We start from the raw sequence: 17645 nt of genomic DNA, 5'->3' as shown, positions 1-17645 counted from the left end.
AGCGCCTGTCGCGACCTTCCTATCAGGACACCGGTAAGAAAATGACAGTGGATTTTTTTCTGTCGCAAGCCAATTTGAATAAACCTCTGATCAGCCTAGATTTCGTAAATGAGTGTGAAAGTAATCACAAATATGCACGTTCAAGTCACCCACATTGTGTAAGTATTGTGTCATGTTAGCAAATGTGTAAGATGATTAGAAGATTTCACTTACTTTTTACTTTACATATATTGGGAATTATCACCTACCAATCCTGCCTATCGGATGAGTCTTTATGACCCCTCCCCTCCCCTACCCCTCCCCCCCCCTTTCACCTGATACTGCATGAATAAACATGACACACTATGAATATTTATGAACCCGGGATGGCCACGGGCCCTCTGAGGGTCTCTAGATAGCCGAGTGGGGTCCACTTGGGTTGTTTTGTCTGGGGCTTCTTCCATCCCAACAAATCCCACGGAAAAGGATTTACAACTGTTACCTTTCCAGCCCACAGGGAATCATGGCTCGGGCCCCCGGCTATCGAGGGCCTCTCCTGGGGCTGCTTCTGCACTTTGCTCTGCTTTGCTCGGCTCAAGTAAGTCTTATATGTGACCCTCTTTCCACTCTCTTTGTTTCTCTTTATAGACTGATGTGACGGAGGAGCAGGTGAGTGCTTTTTGTTCAGACAGATGAGCTGTTGTTCAAGTATGCCTGCAAGTGTTGTCTTTATTTAAATTTTAAGATATTTCACATACAGTACAAAATCATATTTGAGTAACCTCTGTCCAGATGCCTTGGAGGGAAAAGCTTAACACTTTATAAGGCACTTATATGTCATGTAATTTACATCGTTTTCTTACTTTTTATTAATACAGTAACTTCATCTATTTAAAAAAAAAAGTGTATTTATTTTTAAATCACATAGTTGTAATAATGATTTCATTATATTTTTTTGGGTCACAAATATTTAGGGTTATTTTTCCATGATTGTCATCTTTTCTTGGTTGAATGAAATCACCATGTTTTAACTTACTCAAATATGGTCCAGGAAAACCCAAATACATTCACAAATCACATACGTAGGTTGCTACGATATTAATACATAAGAAGGTTGCAAAATTATAATATGAAAGGTTCGGTCGAGGGCGCACCTATTCCCATGGTGTCACTTTCATTTTGACTCTATTAAAAAAAAAAAAAAATCACAAAAGACATCAAAATATAATTTTGCATTTTCAAATTTCAAATGGTTTTGTGTTAATGTGTTTTTCCAAACTCAGAGGGTCCAAGGACCCACTGGACCTGCAGGTGTACCAGGAATTGATGGCATTGATGTGAGTTCTTTAGTGGAGTAATGATCATCCTATTTGGTTTTCCCATATTGTATGTGTGACTCAATATTCAATGATCATTTCTAGGGTGATAGAGGATCAGATGGCCCAGCTGGTCCTGCTGTAACTATACATTTTGATTTCATCATAGATATTTCCTTTTTTTTTTTTTTTTTTTAGTTTAATCATAGGCCTTTTTTCCACTGTTTGTGTGGAACTGTCATTTGCAGGGACCTGATGGGGAGCCTGGTAGAGTTGGGTCTTCTGGATTACCTGGAATTCCTGGAAATGATGTAAGTATTTGTATGTGTAGTGTTTGTATGTATGATTTTCTGTATTCATATTTTAAGATTATTTGTATTTGCAGTATTACTGGACTTTTAAGGTGTAAAAATGGTGTCACCTAAAAATCAAATATTAAATTGACAGTGTGTTGTGTAAAAGTCTTGGGCCATCATTTGATGAACTGATTTAACAATGCTTTAGTGAAATTATATACAGTGAGGCGCTTCAAGGCCTAAAGTGTTGGCAGTGACTCAAATTTTGTGGTTTCTGCTGGAACATTTTAGTGTTACTGTAGCTGGTTTCAACAAATTTAAAGCATTCTGAGTCACAAATGTGAAAACTGGAGCATGCAAAATGAGTGAAACACATACTTGTTGAACTGTCTAAACATTTTGGCCGCAAATGTAATTATTTACCTGTTTGTTTATTGGAATGCAATTAGAAAAGAATCCCCAAAGTATTTACACCACACTATTTATTGTGCAATGTCCCTCGTGAGCCATTCCTCAGACTGCAGAATTCCAAAGTTAAGTATGGTCTTTAAAAAATACATAATATTAAGGCAAAAAACAAAACAAACAAAAAACAATTTAACTATACATTGCAGTGCAGTGTAGTTGTTGGCACATGCCTCTCTAAATTAATGAAATGCAACCCTAAATAATGTTTATTATTTACTGTTTGACGTCACAACAGCTGGTGAAGGGTAGAAGTGGTGCAGTACAATACTGAACATAATTGGCAGGTGAGGAAAATTCCATCGTGCATTGCCGCAAACCTTTGTAAAACTATTTCTAAAATGATGGCAGTTTGAAAACAAAAGCATCTCTGTAATCCAGATGCAGTTGGTAACTCCCACTGAAAATCCACAAAGCAGTGTGGAATGATTCCTTGTTTGAAATGAGCCAAAGGAATGTTGCTCTCTGCTGTCTGCCCTCTAAGTGGTTTGTCCTCTTGGCCCACTGCTGGATCCTTCCTCCTCTAAACTTTTCCCCTGTGTGCCTCTATGTTTGCTAGGATTTGATAGAAACGGGGGATTTAATCAACGCTTGATTCTGCACAGTATTATAATATAATGTAACAGCCGGTAGGAGGTGGTTAATCCCTTTTATGATCAGGGCTCCTCCCACATGTGAAAGTTATGATAAATGATGTAGCACTATATTGGTCTAATGCCGAATATGGAAATATAGCCAGAGGAAAAAAGCACTGGCTCATTTAACAAGCACATGACAACGTATGAGCTAATCCTGACTGAATGTGTTCTCTGCAGGGTTTGACCGGCCCTATCGGCGAGCCCGGACCCGACGGTCCCCCCGGACAGAAAGTAAGCGACTAATGAGCCACTCACCTCAGAGAACGTCCGGGAAACGATGCCAAGCTGCTGTCTGCTCTTTTGGCGTTCTTTGCATAAATTCCTCCTGACAAATGAGACCTAATCCTGCAAGTCCTCTGTGTAATCTCCGTGGGGAGGAAAAGCCCGGCATCACTCCTCATTAGTAGAAACATTGCTGGGTCAAGTGTGTGCCTGGCTGGCCCAGTCATGTGATAACGATTTAGTCTCACATAGATTGTTTGAAAAAATCGGAGTGCTTAGATCTAGCCATTCAATTACTGTCAATGTATTTGTTTCTAGGGTGAACCCGGAACAGTTGGACCTCGTGGAACTACTGTGAGTTAAACATCATCTCCAAAAATGTGTCCATAAAACAATATGAAACACTCATCACTCTGTATGGTTCTCCCCAGGGTGTCGGGTCAGATGGACCTCCTGTAAGTTTCTCACGATGCTATTAGTCGTTTTTGCATGAAAACAAATTTCACCTCCATCTGGTTTCATTCTGAACAGGGGCCACCTGGGCCTGGAGGACTTCCGGGCCCACTGGTAAAAACAGGACCACCTGTAAGTACAGAAAGTGTTTTAATTAGCTACTATTCACCACCAAAAGTGAAAGTTAGTCCATGTTAGACTTAACAGTAAGTAACGTTGCTTTTAAACCTCTTTGGAGGCATGAAACAGATGATGTGATAAAGTCTGCCGTCACTAGAATTTGTTAAATTATTGCAATGTAATATACAGTATTGCTTCTCATAACATGATATATAAACTGTCTTTGCATTTTAAGGTCCTTCTCACAATTTTAATATCAAGTGTAGGGGCAAAACACATCATATAAAGTAAGGAGGACTTGGATTTGCCTTTTGGCTATCATTGTTTTCATCAGAGTACCTTTCATTTCGTAGCAGGTGATTCTGGAGAGAGGTTTTAAAATGCACCTGCATCTCCACTATGCAAATAAAAAGAAAAATCCTACAATTGATGGTACAAGGAAGAAACTACAATGACTATCGTGTGCACATTTCATTAAAAATGACTTTTAATTTGCACTTGGCCTATACTTGTTCATAGTATTGTTACTATTTATTTGATTTGATTTATGTATAGATGCTTTTCTGGATAATACAAAACACAGGGGACACAACAATAGAACTAAGATCATTGAAAAGTGATTAACCATTATAAAATTGATATAATCTAATCTTTATAGTATCACTATACAAGGGTTCAGATTTGATGTCGACAATGTCTTCACACTTTTTGTGCAATTGTTGACCACAGGGGCCAATGGGTGTGAGAGGGCCACAAGGAGCTCGTGGGCCAACAGGGCCAAGGGTAAGTGGCCACTTTAATTTGAACCCTAAAATGAAATGATGTGAACTAATACAGTAGCTCCTCTTCTAAGTATAAAACATATTTCCTCTCCATTGCAGGGGGCAGCCGGGATGCTGGGCAACGTCGACTTGGTAAAATCAGTCAACATGAAAAGAAAGATGAATTTTTGTGACATGTGTGACATTTCTGAAATTTTCTGCCACTGTTTAGTGTCCCAACTCTTGTCCACACGGGACCTCTGGACATCCCGGCCTTCCTGGCATGAAGGTGATTTAAAGAGATGAGTCTTGTGTGCACTGTAGCACTGTGCTTTTGAAGTATGGGACAGTGGGCCCAAACCTTCAGCGATCACAACAAAACTAGAGCTTCTTGTCCCCCTTCACACTTAGATATACACATCTAACTGGTTTCCTCTGTTTATTTTTTTTAATTATTTTTACCAGGGACACAAAGGTGTTAAAGGTGAAGCAGGGGAACCTGGCAAACAAGGGCACAAGGTATATGTGTATATGTATATAGATATGTATATATGTGTGTGTGTATATATATATATATATATGCATGTAGTGTCACGATATTGCTTAGATATTCCATTGAGGTTATTCATCTTAATCAGGCACATCAATGCAACACACATTCCACAGCATTCTCATACAGATTATGTCTGAACCCTCTGTGGGGGAAATCTCGCTTCACAGTATGAGGCAAGCATTTTTTTGTGCGCTGCTCTTTGTCAGGAAGAGGCCAGACATGCTTGTGTAATGCTTCTGATACCTGGCGACGCAGCCAGCGTGATTTATTGGAAATGATGTTCAAGCACCCTTTTCCCCAAATTATGTGTTCATACACTATATAAATGGAAATGAGGTGATCTTTCTGTGTACAGGATATGATTCACCATCAGCCTCACAATAATGTTGTCTGTCACTTACTAAAGAGGAGCCATTACAGGGACCTTTTCCTCGTTTTTTTTTTTCATACACATTCACAAATGCACAACTACTATTAGCAATAAAATGACCGCATGATGAGCCGGGGCAGATTCCATCATGTTCATGTGTAAATTTTACAAAATGCTTCACTCAGTGTAAAAAGTTAGAGGCCTCTGTTAATGTATTAATTCCAATTTATTATACAAACAGAGGTAGATGATAACTTTGACTGTTCATTCTTTCTGGAATTGGCATTAGAAGAATATTCATGTTTTCCCATCAGACGAGCAGAATTGAATCATGCATCTGCTCTCTGATGTAAAACGCATGCTGACTTGTTTCATGACGTTCACTTGTTTGGTGTTGTGTGCTGTTTCATTATCTGCCCTGTGTTGTTCACTTCTTTCAATTACCACTTCTATTACTTGCAATTAAAAGAACAAATTGCCTTTTTAATGGCAGAAAATCTGCAGTGCTTGAAACCCCCAAACACTTTCTTCCGTATTTAGTGTAGAGTCAGCACATTATTTCTTTGTAATTAGCAAAGCGGGGCAACAATGTCCGGCGTTAGAAATGAATAAAATAATAATTACTGTTGTTGTTTTCCAATTAACACAAATCCACAGATTTTGTGCAACCGAGCGGCATCATTATTGATGTGACTTAATTTTTGTACTGCTGCTGATGTTGTTTGTTCCTAGGGGGAGGAAGGAGAACAAGGAGGTCAAGGGGGAGTCGGCTCACAAGGACCGACGGTGAGATTGACTATTTTTGCTTTGAGTATGTGTTGTGGTCATGCTTGCTTTTACTCCACTCACTTGTTGTCTCTGTTGTCCCTGTTGTTTCAGGGTGCCCACGGCATCCGTGGAGCCACAGGAATAATGGGCACTAAGGGAGAGATGGTGGGTGTTTTTTTCCTTTTGGCATTATTTATTCATTTTTAAGTTACACTCGAAATGTTAACTTTTAATGTTTGTTGTCTGACAGGGGGCTCGAGGTCCTGATGGAGATCCAGGTCCTCAGGGTGTTGCCGGTGCATCCGTAAGTGTTTAAAAGAGATACAAAAAGTATAAAGACAAATATTTTAATGAATTACTCAATTCGAGGTTCTGCTAGACCACAGTGCACAAAGCAAAGTCCGTGAAGGCATGTTTGGATGAGTTTAGTGTGGAAGGAGAACCTTGACTAGAGCAACAAAAATTCACACAGACGGGGGTCAATCTCAGGTTTTCTTTCACTTTCCACTTGCTGTATTACAGGTCCCAATACCTTTGTCTACATAGTCTGTAATACTTCAGTTTTGGGACCCAGTGTGCACACACTTGACATGAGCACTCTAGGCAGGGCAAGTTACCTCCAAAATAAAACAATACTAACACTATTACTACTAATATTGCTAGTTATGTTGGAAAAATGTTGCGTCTGACTTGTAATATGTTACCCTCGTCTGCATTACTTTTTAGTTACTCTTACCATAGCAACTATGGAACTGAGATTGAAATGGGTATAATAGTAGTATTACAAAAATGTAATTACTAATGCCTTACATTACGACATTACAGCAAAAAGTGCTAATTACTGTAGTCGCATTACCTTTGTATTGTGTTGCTCCCAACCCTGGGCAAACATATACTGTATGATTTCAGGGTGACCAAGGTCAGCGAGGGGTGATGGGTGAGTCTGGGCCTAAAGGTGAACAGGTAGGTTGGCACATCATCAGTGACATTACAGTCTATAAAATAAACATTTGACCGAAGGATTTCTTGTTCAGGGTTTACAAGGGGCAAGAGGCATGACAGGTCTGCCAGGTCCCAAAGGAGACGCTGTGAGTATGATCAGTTTGTCCAAAAGGTTGACAATGGTCTATTTTTTTGGGCTTACATTTTGTTATTCTCACTAGGGTTTACCAGGTGTGGATGGCCGTGAGGGTATTCCAGGCATGCCGGGAGCAAAGGTATCACTCCTATTGTTGCGTATTATTATTATAAAGCATGTGTTACAATCGGATCTACCTCACTGTTTGTTTCCCGACAGGGAGGGATTGGGACGCCTGGATTTCCTGGAGAAGTTGGCCCTCAGGGACTTCCTGTAAGTATGAATCCCAAACTAAGCAGTTTAAAGTGACAACTCCTCCCCAAACTAATTCAGTTGGACTAGTTCTGATGAAGTCACTGATGGTGTAGTGGTACACTCGCCTGACTTTGGTGCGGGCAGCGTGGGTTCAGTTCCCACTCAGTGACGCTATGAATGTGAGTGCGAATGGTTGTCCGTGCCTATGTGTGCCCTGAGACTGACTGGCGACCAGTTCAGGGTGTAGTCCGCCTTTCGCTCTAAGTCAGCTGGGATAGGCTCCAGCGCCCCGCGACCCTAACCAGGATAAGCGGTGCTTAAAATGGATGGGTGGATAGTTCTGATGATAATCTGTTATTCTAGCCATCCAAAGGAAACACTGGCATGATATTAAAGGCTTGCACACATATGCTACGAGACAGTAATTACATTCTCCTGGGCACAAGTGTGAGAGCAGCACATTTCCCGCCCTCTAATATTTGAGGAGCCTAATGAAAGGCACTAATGGGACTCAACTCGACCGTGACAGTGTTTAGCCAAGATTGTGCCTGTGTTAACGTCGTCACCCGAATTAAACCTCGAGTGAGCTGTGATCGAGACGTTTTTAAGCAGCTTATTTGGGCCAATAGCTTAGACAAATATATTTAATCCATCTGTGTGGAAACATTGAAGTGAATATCTTTTTAAAATGGATTTTGGATGTTATTCTGTGTTTTAGGGTTTGCCTGGCTCACCTGGATCAAAAGGACAGGGTGGCCCTAAGGTTGTTTGCTTGATTCATTATTAGATATCAGCTGTTTGTTTCTTGCATTCATATTTTAAATGAAATTGTCAGGGAGATGCCGGTCAAACAGGCTTCCCTGGAACGATGGGTTCAGCCGGAAAAATGGTACAACACACAAATTTATTATCCAACAAGACTTGTTTTAAATTGAGCAGACGTCAACAAAAAGCAAAACAACCGCAAACCTTTTCTCTACAGGGCGAACGCGGGGAGCAAGGCGAGGCTGGATCCGTTGGACCCATCGGTGAACCCGTGAGTATTTATCCTGGTTTCATTTGAATGGTTTTAATTCAATTAATAACAATATTAATCTTCCTCTACGCTTGCAGGGAGAATTGGGAGAACAAGGCCCAGTGGGTCCAGTTGGCAAGCCTGGTTCCAGGGTAAGATATTGGCTAATGAGCAAATACAGTATTTATTTCATTTCATACTCTTTTATTGAAAACATTTTGAGGCTACTGAGCATGCCTAATTTAATGTAATTTATTTTATTGGACACATCGAGATGCCACTGGACATAATATAATTTTTTGATTTAAATATTGGCGGCACAGTGATCAACTGGTTTGCACATCTGCCTCACAGTTCTGAGGACCCGGGTTCAAATCCGGCCTCGCCAGCGTGGAGTTTGCATGCTCTCCCCATGCCTGGGTGGGTTTTCCCCGGGTACTTCGGTTTCCTTCCACATACCGAAAACATGCATGGTAGGTTAATTGAAGACGCTAAATTGCCCGCAGGTGTAAGTGTGAGTGCAAATGGTTCTTTGTTTCTATGTGCCCTGCGATTGGATGGCGACCAGTTCAGGGTGTACCCTGCCTCTCACTCAGAGTCAGCTAGGATAGGCTGCAGCATGCCAGCGACCCAAGTGAGCATAAGCGGTATGGAAAATGAATGAATGAATGAATTAAAATATTTTTTATTTTATGGAAATTTATTGAAAACATCAAGGGATAATTGAATTATTTGGTTGGACCAAGTGCTTTTATTCAACATATTACAATGTAAGATGCTGTTGCATTTAGATATGGCTTCTTCCTGGCTGTTGTATCCCTGTAGACTTTGTTATAATCGAATGGATCTCACATGAGGTCTACTTTCACAGTGTGGGGAGAGCAGGCTGAAAGGGCCCTCTGTTCTCCTGACATTCCTCACAGTGCCGCAGAGATCAAATGGGAGACACAGACTGAAAATAGGCTGTCATGCTTGGTCAGCTGTGCTAAAACATGAGCCACGGGAAGGCGTTTTATTTATTACTCGTGTGAAATAATAGTAAGAAAATAATGCTCAGCAAGTAATGCCTTTGAAAGTTTAGATAGAGGTATAGGGATGGAAAGGTTATACATTGCAATGCATGGATTTTTTAAAATTTATTTATTGCCAGTATAGACTCTTGGTCCACCAAACAATTTAATGAAGAAATAATACATTTTAATGTACAATTTTTCCATTCGCTGAAGAGAAATTCAATATTCGCTATTTCATTATTTTTTTTTATTTTTAATGATTTGTAATTATTATGTTTTTTGTTGATAATGTCAGTACGTCACTATAGTGTGTATTTATTGCTGCTGTAGTGGTACATTGCATAATACAGAGAGGAGTTTCGAATCTTCTCACCCTTATAAATAATTGTAAACACAAACATGTCATAAAGTCTCTCTTTGTTTTGGAGGTGTTCCTAATTATTTGACTGGTACACTACTTTACATATATAATTTGAGCAACATATAAAGACTCACTATTTAAAAAAAATATATAAATAACTGTATGTCCATTCTGTGTAAAAAAATACACCATTTAAATGTGCTTGTGGGTTTGTGGCAGGGACATAAAGGTGACCCCGGTCTTACTGGTCTTCCGGGCCCTCCTGGCGTTCCTGGAGTAAAAGGAGAAAGGGTAAGGAAATCATCACAGTCCATCTCGGAAAGACTATTGTTTGGATCATTATTTTTTATTGTTGGGATGATTCTTATTCAACACAGAGCTCCCTCTGAGGACAAATGCACACACACTAACACACTCACACTCATGCATACACACATCTGGAGTAAAGCTCATTTGTCTTACAGGGCGAGCGAGGAGAAGTAGGACCCAAGGGAGACCAGGTATGAAATCCTGATTATTTCATGTATGAGCTATAATGATTCTTAACCCCAAAAAATGATTACATATTTTTTCAGGGTCCACAAGGTGATGAGGGAAACCCTGGAGAGAAAGGAGATAATGTAAGTTCTTATGCAAATATAAACACTTTCCTTTTCAGCAAAAACTCAAGAAAATAAAATGCCTATTGTTTTTGTACTTGTTGATGTATCACTTGTTTTGAAGGGTGAACATGGAGAAGGTGGAGCAAAGGGAGAGGTGCGTAGCAGTTTATTTTCTGGGATTGCAATGTCTTTTTTTTAAAATATTTTAAGAATTGTTCAATTCATTGGTCCGGCTCTGTTTTTTTCCTCAAGACTGGAAATTCCGGCGAGCCTGGCAGAAGAGGTCCAGAGGGAACTCGAGGCCAGCCCGGAATCGAGGGTCCACCCGGCACACCTGGGCCACGAGGCATGCAGGGGAACAGAGGTCCACCTGGAGTCCGAGGAACACAAGGTCCTGCGGTAGGTATAATACAGTCTCGCTACAAAGTATGTACAGTACATCATTGCATCTTTATGAGTACAATGAAGAGGAATTGGGGTGTTAAAAGGTACTTTTTTGGCAACCTTGAAAAAAAAAGAACACTTACAGGTCCAAATATTTGGCTATTTAGACCTCCTTAGAGTGACTCTCCAACATGGACTTAGTATAGAAATGTCATTTTCATTTCAAAGAAACACCTTGGTTTTGTCATACGAGTATCCAGAAAAAGCCCCTCTGACAGCTACTTCTGTTTGACCCAGTTTCGTATCCGCTTTGTCCATATTTGTCTGAGACTACCCCCTTGCCTCTGATTGGTTGCCTCTGTGTAGAAGACCCACTCAGGAATGCATGGACGATTTAAATTTATATGTCGCATGTTTACCGAGGCACCATAGAGACACTATAACATCCCAAATACTTGAAAATTTTGGTTTGGTAAAATACGGGACCTTTGAAAGACTGACTGGGAAAATGAGGGAGTGTGATCCGCTAATGGTGGAGTGTTTTCATTCAAACTTTGCATTCATGTTGGATTTTTGGATCATACAGGCATATCAAAGAATTACAGTATCATGGAAAACTTCAAAAAAGTAACTCATATTATATATATTCACTATGCACTTTTGTGAATGGAACTACTAAAATAAATGAAACTTTCTATGACATTCTAATTAAGAGCCACCAGTATTTTCCTTGAAATTTTTGGTCAAATTTCCTGGTTGAACTAGTCGAAGTGTTCACATTACACAATGGAAACTGTATGGTTTAACAGTAGTTGATCTTGTTTTATTATGACTGTTAACTCTAGCCATATTTTACTGAACGGGCAGTACAGAGATGTATGTACCTCTGTCTTGCATCACAACAAGTCTAATTTCCTGTTCTATGGCTATCGTCACTTTTTACCCCATTTTGGCAGTGCCTGATGCCCTTCTGGGGAGGAATCACAAAAAACAAAAACAAAAACAAAGAAAAAGAAAAATACACTTGAGTTCATCTTTTAGCTGAAGATTTGAAGTTGATGTCATGCAAGAAGGCAGTTTAAACGTTTTAGGTTTGAATGTGGGTAGATGTTATGGCAATACATCATGTTCTATTTCAGTACGCTTGGGCCTAAAATTTAATGGGGTGTTTGAACTGAAAATGTTTGGTAAAAGTCTTGTTCAGGCAGTGGAAGCCGTGACCCATCGTTGACTTAACAACAAGACATTCTCCATTTAAAATTCAATGAAAGCTGTCCATTTCCTCTCTCCCAAGAGTCTTTAGATGTGATCATGACTGTAAACTACAGTACAAACAGGAAAGAAAATCTATGATCAAACTGGGAAGGTGGAATGTTTTGGTGTTTTGAAGCACTCTGCTACTGTTTTTGTTTCAGGGTAAAGAGCCGAGCGACCAGCACATCAAGCAGGTCTGCATGCGAGTCATGCAAGGTAGGAAGAGATGACCCCTTTCATCACCCCCTTGTGCCTCGTTTATAACTTGAATCTCGGGCACAATGCCTGCTTACACTAGTGCACATATTGCAGCGCTGGCCCTCTGCTCTCTCAGTGATCAGGACACTTGCTCAATACTCCACAGTTCACACACAGGGAAGAGAAGGGCTCATAAGCAAAACATGAAATAGGCTTCAGTCTTTGTTTATTTGATGGATGAAAGATCTCCTCGTTCGCCTCGAAAGAAATGTTCCAGCGGAAGACACAACCTCTGTTCTCTTTATTCTTTTCTCTTGTGTCTTCCAAACTCATCTCCTAGAATCATTACTTTTTTATAGCGCAGCAGCTGAAAAATTAATTACACCTCCAGCAGACCTCCACTCCTCCGCTCGGAGCAAAGAGAGTCAGTGCCAGGGAAGGTGATGTTTTAAAGGAACGCTCAGGCTGCATGCACTGCATGAATTTTCAGCAAGATCCAAGGAAGTGCAAGATATCAGGCAGCAAAGAGTCACAGGAGATTAATATTGGATCATTTGCACCGTGAACATACATTTTCAGTGGCTTATTGCTGTTTCAAAAAGTATAGTTTCTTTTCTGTTCAATTTAGTGAGGCATTTGTTGAAAGAAGGAGAGGTTTTAAGGATTTTCATAACTTTTGTTCCTGCTTCACTCTGAATTGAACTCACAAGAGCATTAAGAACGTCTCCATGAGGCTTAGGGCCAACATAACAATGGTGCTTGTCTTGAACTCAGTGGTTTAATTCTCTCATAATTTTGACTCCAATAGAACAACTGGCCCAGTTGGCTGCTAGTTTGAGAAGACCAGAGTCCGGTGCGGTCGGCTTACCTGGCAAACCTGGACCTTCGGGCCCTCGTGGGGCTCCTGGAGACAATGGTTTCCCAGGACAGGCGGGGGCAAGAGGCCTTCCTGGACTCAAAGGACCACCAGGACAACTTGGAGCAAAAGGACACAAAGGTAACATAGAGTGCAGACCGTTACCAAGATTGAACATAAAAAAGCAATTTGCATTTGTCCAGCTATATAGCAACAGGCCACCAAACCATTTTTAATTAGGGTGGAGAAAATGGTTCCATCGTGACTCAAATAGCAAAAAGAAAAAAGAAGCTTTAAGAGTAAAACATTGTTTAGGGCCCTCTTGCTGTTACTTTTTCAGTTTGTTAGTTAGCAGAGCCACTCCCTGGTTCGAGGACTACTACGTTAAACGGCGGGATCATACCTTCTTTATTTATTTATTTAAAATATAACAAAAGTGAAAAAAAATAGAGTACTGTATTTGTATTTGTGTGTCATTAAATTAGCAAGCAGGCTACTTCCTGGTAAATGGAGTAGGATGTTCGATGGTAAGACCCTAATACATTTTGATTCTCGGGTGGGGGCCGAGCTCCTCTGAGACTCAAATGCCCAAACTGAAAATAAATTACACATAGGTTCACAGTTGTAGCTCACATAGGTTGGCATAAGTGGACAGGATCATACTATTTTATTTTTTTTTAATCCTAGGACACATTTTTTTAACAAAACTGAAAAAAAGGCAACATGGCGTGTTTGCTTTATTTGTCAATAAATTAGTTAGCACTGGTTCATGAAGGATGACGTAAGATGAAAAGACTTTTAGCCACCCCCCCAAAAAAAATCCCCTAACAAAAATGAAAAAGAAATAAAAAATGTTAGAACACAGTATTTGGGTTCATTTGTCCGTTCTTGCTACGCTATGAGTAATTCAGCTCCCCTAAAAAGGTTTATATAATATAATAGTTTAAACAATAAATATACCACAAACTATGATCTCAAAACACTTTAATATAATTTTTCAACATTAACCTTAAAAATATGGCTTATGGCTGATTTGATTTAAAGAAAAATGCACAGGAAAAGTGCGTGTAAATACAGACGGCGAACACTTCGAAACTACCATGAACAACTCAGACTAAACTTAATTCTTCCCCGACAGACAAAGATCCTAGTCGAGCTAAATCACTTCAAGCTTACCCCACTGAAACCATTTACCATTACCATCTTTTGGCATCTTAGGGTGTTTCAGAAAGAGCACAACGGTGGGGTTTTCAGTGAATAGCTGAGGACAGAAAAAATAAAATAAAAATGCCAATAGGTGAATGAATGAAGAGTGGCTAGTGAGGGAACACTGTACAGTGAACATGGCCATGGGGGCTAACCTCTTTCCTCAAGTAATTGACACCCTCTGCCTAAAGTAATAATAAATACAAACAATAATAATCATAATAATAATTACATATAGATACCAAGAGACAGCAGAAAGGCATTAATTTTCTAGAAGCAGGGCGATGGCCTTCCTCCTCACCTCACTTCTTGGTACCAAGATGCCACAAAATGGCGCCAAAAAAAAAACTCAGCTTTAGCCTGAGCACGAAAACCGCACTGGTGATTTTTGTTCAGCGAATAACAAAGGCTAGGTTCTAAAAAATATTTTCAAATAGGTGAATTCACAATCAGTGAATCGTTAATTTGTGGGGGAACACTGCCACATTCTGGACGATGGACCAAGGACCATTGTGACCCTTAGAGCAAAAGGGGAAAATACATTTCTTATAAATATTGGAAAAAAAAGATATAAAATAAATCAAAACCAAATGTAATTAATATTCAATAAAGCCTTATTTTTGTGTTTGTCCATTTGTTAATTAGCAGGCTACTATCTGGTTCGAGGAGAATGATTAAGGAATAGACTCAAGAGACGACCATTTGCATTAAGGGATAGTTTTTCCGGATTTACAAAGTCTTTAGTTTTATTTTCCGTCAGCCTGCTACACGACGAAAAGCCATTAAGAAACAATGCTTCATATCTACCTCCATCCTGGTAAGTAGTTTGACATCATCATCCGATGTTTGTCGCTTGCAGGTGAAATGGGTGACAGAGGTTCCCGAGGGCCCACCGTGCGGGGAGCCAAAGGTCAGCAAGGACATCCAGGACTCCCTGGTGAGTAAACGTTAGCTTTCCACATTTAAATACCACAGGCTATGTCATAGCCTCTAAGAGGAACGTATGTGCTTACAGGTGAGGCTGGCAAACCTGGCTACGGTCAGGACGGTCGCGATGGCCAGAGGGGACCTCCCGGTCTTCCCGGACAGCTCGGTGTACCTGGACCTCCCGGTTCAGCCGGTCCTAATGGTTACTGCGACCCATCCTCATGCAACCTATCGGCGGGCGCTCAGCGTGTGGATGTGAAGGGACCTGCAACTGCAAGGAACTAAAAGCCACTCTGGGAGAGACAGAGACTATTGGATTAGAACATTTTTCATCTCAGGGGTTTGTGGTGCCTCCCATCCATTAACCTCTAGTCTTGTCTTGACAAGGTCCACCACAAGAAGCCCGCCCCCATAAAGAAAAACACAACAAAACAATTTTTTTTATCTGTTGCCAAAATCTACTCTCTGTTCTTTTTTCTACCTGGATAGATGTGTTCATTTTCCCAGAAAAGTGTTTTGATTGTTCATCCCACATTCTCCCTATTTACACAGTTTTTTTTCATCCTCATGTAAAAAAAGAAAAAAAGAAAAAAGAAAAGCAACTCAATTTCCTCACAAAACATGTCAATCACCCCAAATAAATCTGGATCAGGAAGTGCCTTTTTGTGTTGTATGTGGTAATTTATCAAAGAAAAATGATTTTTTTTTTTTTTTTTTTACGACTGTCCACCTCAGAAGGTTTTTGCAGTTGCAAATAAAAAGGACAGAGGGTGTCACACTGACTTCAGTGTATGTTGTAAATCTGTAAAAAAAAAAATAAAAAAAAAAATGTTTGAATTGTGGTTAAATATATTTCCTACAAAACAACCTGATGTGACATTTTGCCTCATTGTACAGGATAACAACAATATATTTTAATAATAATGAGTGCAATGGTCATTAATGTAACAAATAAAAAAATACACACAACTCTGTGTTTATTTATTCTTTATGCTCATTTGCAGTTATTCATGAAATAAAAAAAAATCAACTCAAGATTGCACATTGTTTTTCAAACATCTCCTCTTAAATATAAATGGAGACAATCTGCAGACAATACTTAATAAACATAATTTTTATACATAATGTTTTGATTAATTTTAAATGTGTATTTATTAAATATGAGCTTTGACATGACTGGCTCTCCTAAGGGCTATTTTTTTTTACTATTTGTCCACCAGGTTTTGAGACAATAACTTAAAAACTGTAGCAGCTAAATTTATTTGAGGATATATAAGGATTACACATTGCAAAGCACTAATCGTGGGGTTAAAGATGACTTGACTTGTTTCTTGCACACTGATTTCTGACCTTGTTACTGGTGAAAAAATAAATACATAAAATACATTTATCCATCCATCCATCCATTTCCTTTACCACCTATCCTCACGAGGGGTGCTGGAGCCTATCCCAGCTATCTTCGGGCGGGAGGCAGTGTACATTTAACATATAATAAAAATAAAATATAACAGATTAAACAAATATAAAATGAATATCATAAAATGTGTAAAATGTAATTCAATTTGAATTTTGAAACATTAAATGACCTTTTAAGTCAAGTCGCTTAGGGCAGGAAATACAACAAGATGCTACAAATTAAAGCACTGAATAACATTTATTGCACACAAGTAAGGCAAATATCAGTTCATATCAAGAAAATGCTGCAAAGAATCATGTCAAAGAGAACTTCTGCTCATGGTAACCACATACCAATTAAACTCACTAAACAAGATTTTGTGTGAAAACATCAAAATCAAAAATTGCCAAATTGCTAATCACATGTCGAACAGAGTGAGGTAGATACTGAGGCAAATAAAAATGAGGACAAAAGGACACTCAGTTCGACACCAGTTTATAAACTGAGTTTCTGCGAGAGCAGCAGGCAGTCATTTTCATGTCATTTCTGAGAGAGCATGATGAGATGGTGATCCATACTCCCCTCATGACTAGTTTACTCACAAGATTACATGACATTATATGTGGTTACAGAATACCTTTCCGTTTGGGGGATAGAAAAGAAAATATCACCCATGACAAGATAAACAGTTGATTCAAATGTTCCAATAAATAAATATATATATATATAATATATGATACAACAACAAATACACACTTTTGTGTTTGCGCTCCCTTTACAGTTAAATAGATTTGCACTAAAATGCTGTTGTGACATCAGGATGCACTTTTTAGTCCTCCCTCTCAGCCAAATTGAAATCACATTAATATTAAGGGTACACACATGAGAACCTCTCATCAGTTACAACAGAGGGAAAACAGGAATTTCAGATTACTCTTCATGCCGTCAGAATTCGATCAAGGTCCGTTTTATTGTCTCAGAGGGGAGCCCATTAAGAGGAACATGATGGAAAAAAAAAAACAAAAACAAAAAAACCCACAAGCCAGTTGAAAGCCCATTGCACAAAGTCCTCCTTTTACGTTGGACATTTTCACTCATGTCCAGCAGGGGTCTCTTTAGACTCATAAATGAAGATTTCAAATATTGTAAGACCCACTTG

At 39.4% G+C, this 17645-nt stretch overlaps 1 protein-coding gene across 1 annotated transcript; it reads left to right on the top strand.

Annotated features, from left to right (window-relative positions):
* The first annotated feature begins 378 nt into the window (after positions 1 to 378).
* LOC133409687 (collagen alpha-1(IX) chain-like) lies at positions 379 to 16045 on the top strand. Its single transcript, XM_061690051.1, has 32 exons — positions 379 to 577; positions 1263 to 1316; positions 1401 to 1436; positions 1544 to 1606; positions 2872 to 2925; positions 3235 to 3270; positions 3348 to 3371; positions 3448 to 3501; positions 4219 to 4272; positions 4371 to 4403; positions 4483 to 4539; positions 4716 to 4769; positions 5906 to 5959; positions 6053 to 6106; positions 6192 to 6245; positions 6851 to 6904; positions 6976 to 7029; positions 7105 to 7158; positions 7239 to 7292; positions 7993 to 8037; positions 8110 to 8163; positions 8257 to 8310; positions 8388 to 8441; positions 9883 to 9954; positions 10128 to 10163; positions 10239 to 10283; positions 10387 to 10419; positions 10518 to 10664; positions 12065 to 12119; positions 12910 to 13098; positions 15023 to 15100; positions 15179 to 16045. The coding sequence occupies exons 1-32, from the start codon at positions 503 to 505 to the stop codon at positions 15373 to 15375; spliced, it is 2031 nt and encodes a 676-aa protein (XP_061546035.1). The 5' UTR covers positions 379 to 502; the 3' UTR covers positions 15376 to 16045.
* Positions 16046 to 17645: the final 1600 nt, after the last annotated feature.

This window comes from Phycodurus eques, chromosome 11 (genome assembly GCF_024500275.1).
Source record: "Phycodurus eques isolate BA_2022a chromosome 11, UOR_Pequ_1.1, whole genome shotgun sequence".
Classification (NCBI taxonomy): domain Eukaryota; kingdom Metazoa; phylum Chordata; class Actinopteri; order Syngnathiformes; family Syngnathidae; genus Phycodurus; species Phycodurus eques.
This window is presented reverse-complemented; position numbering and strand designations above follow the sequence as displayed.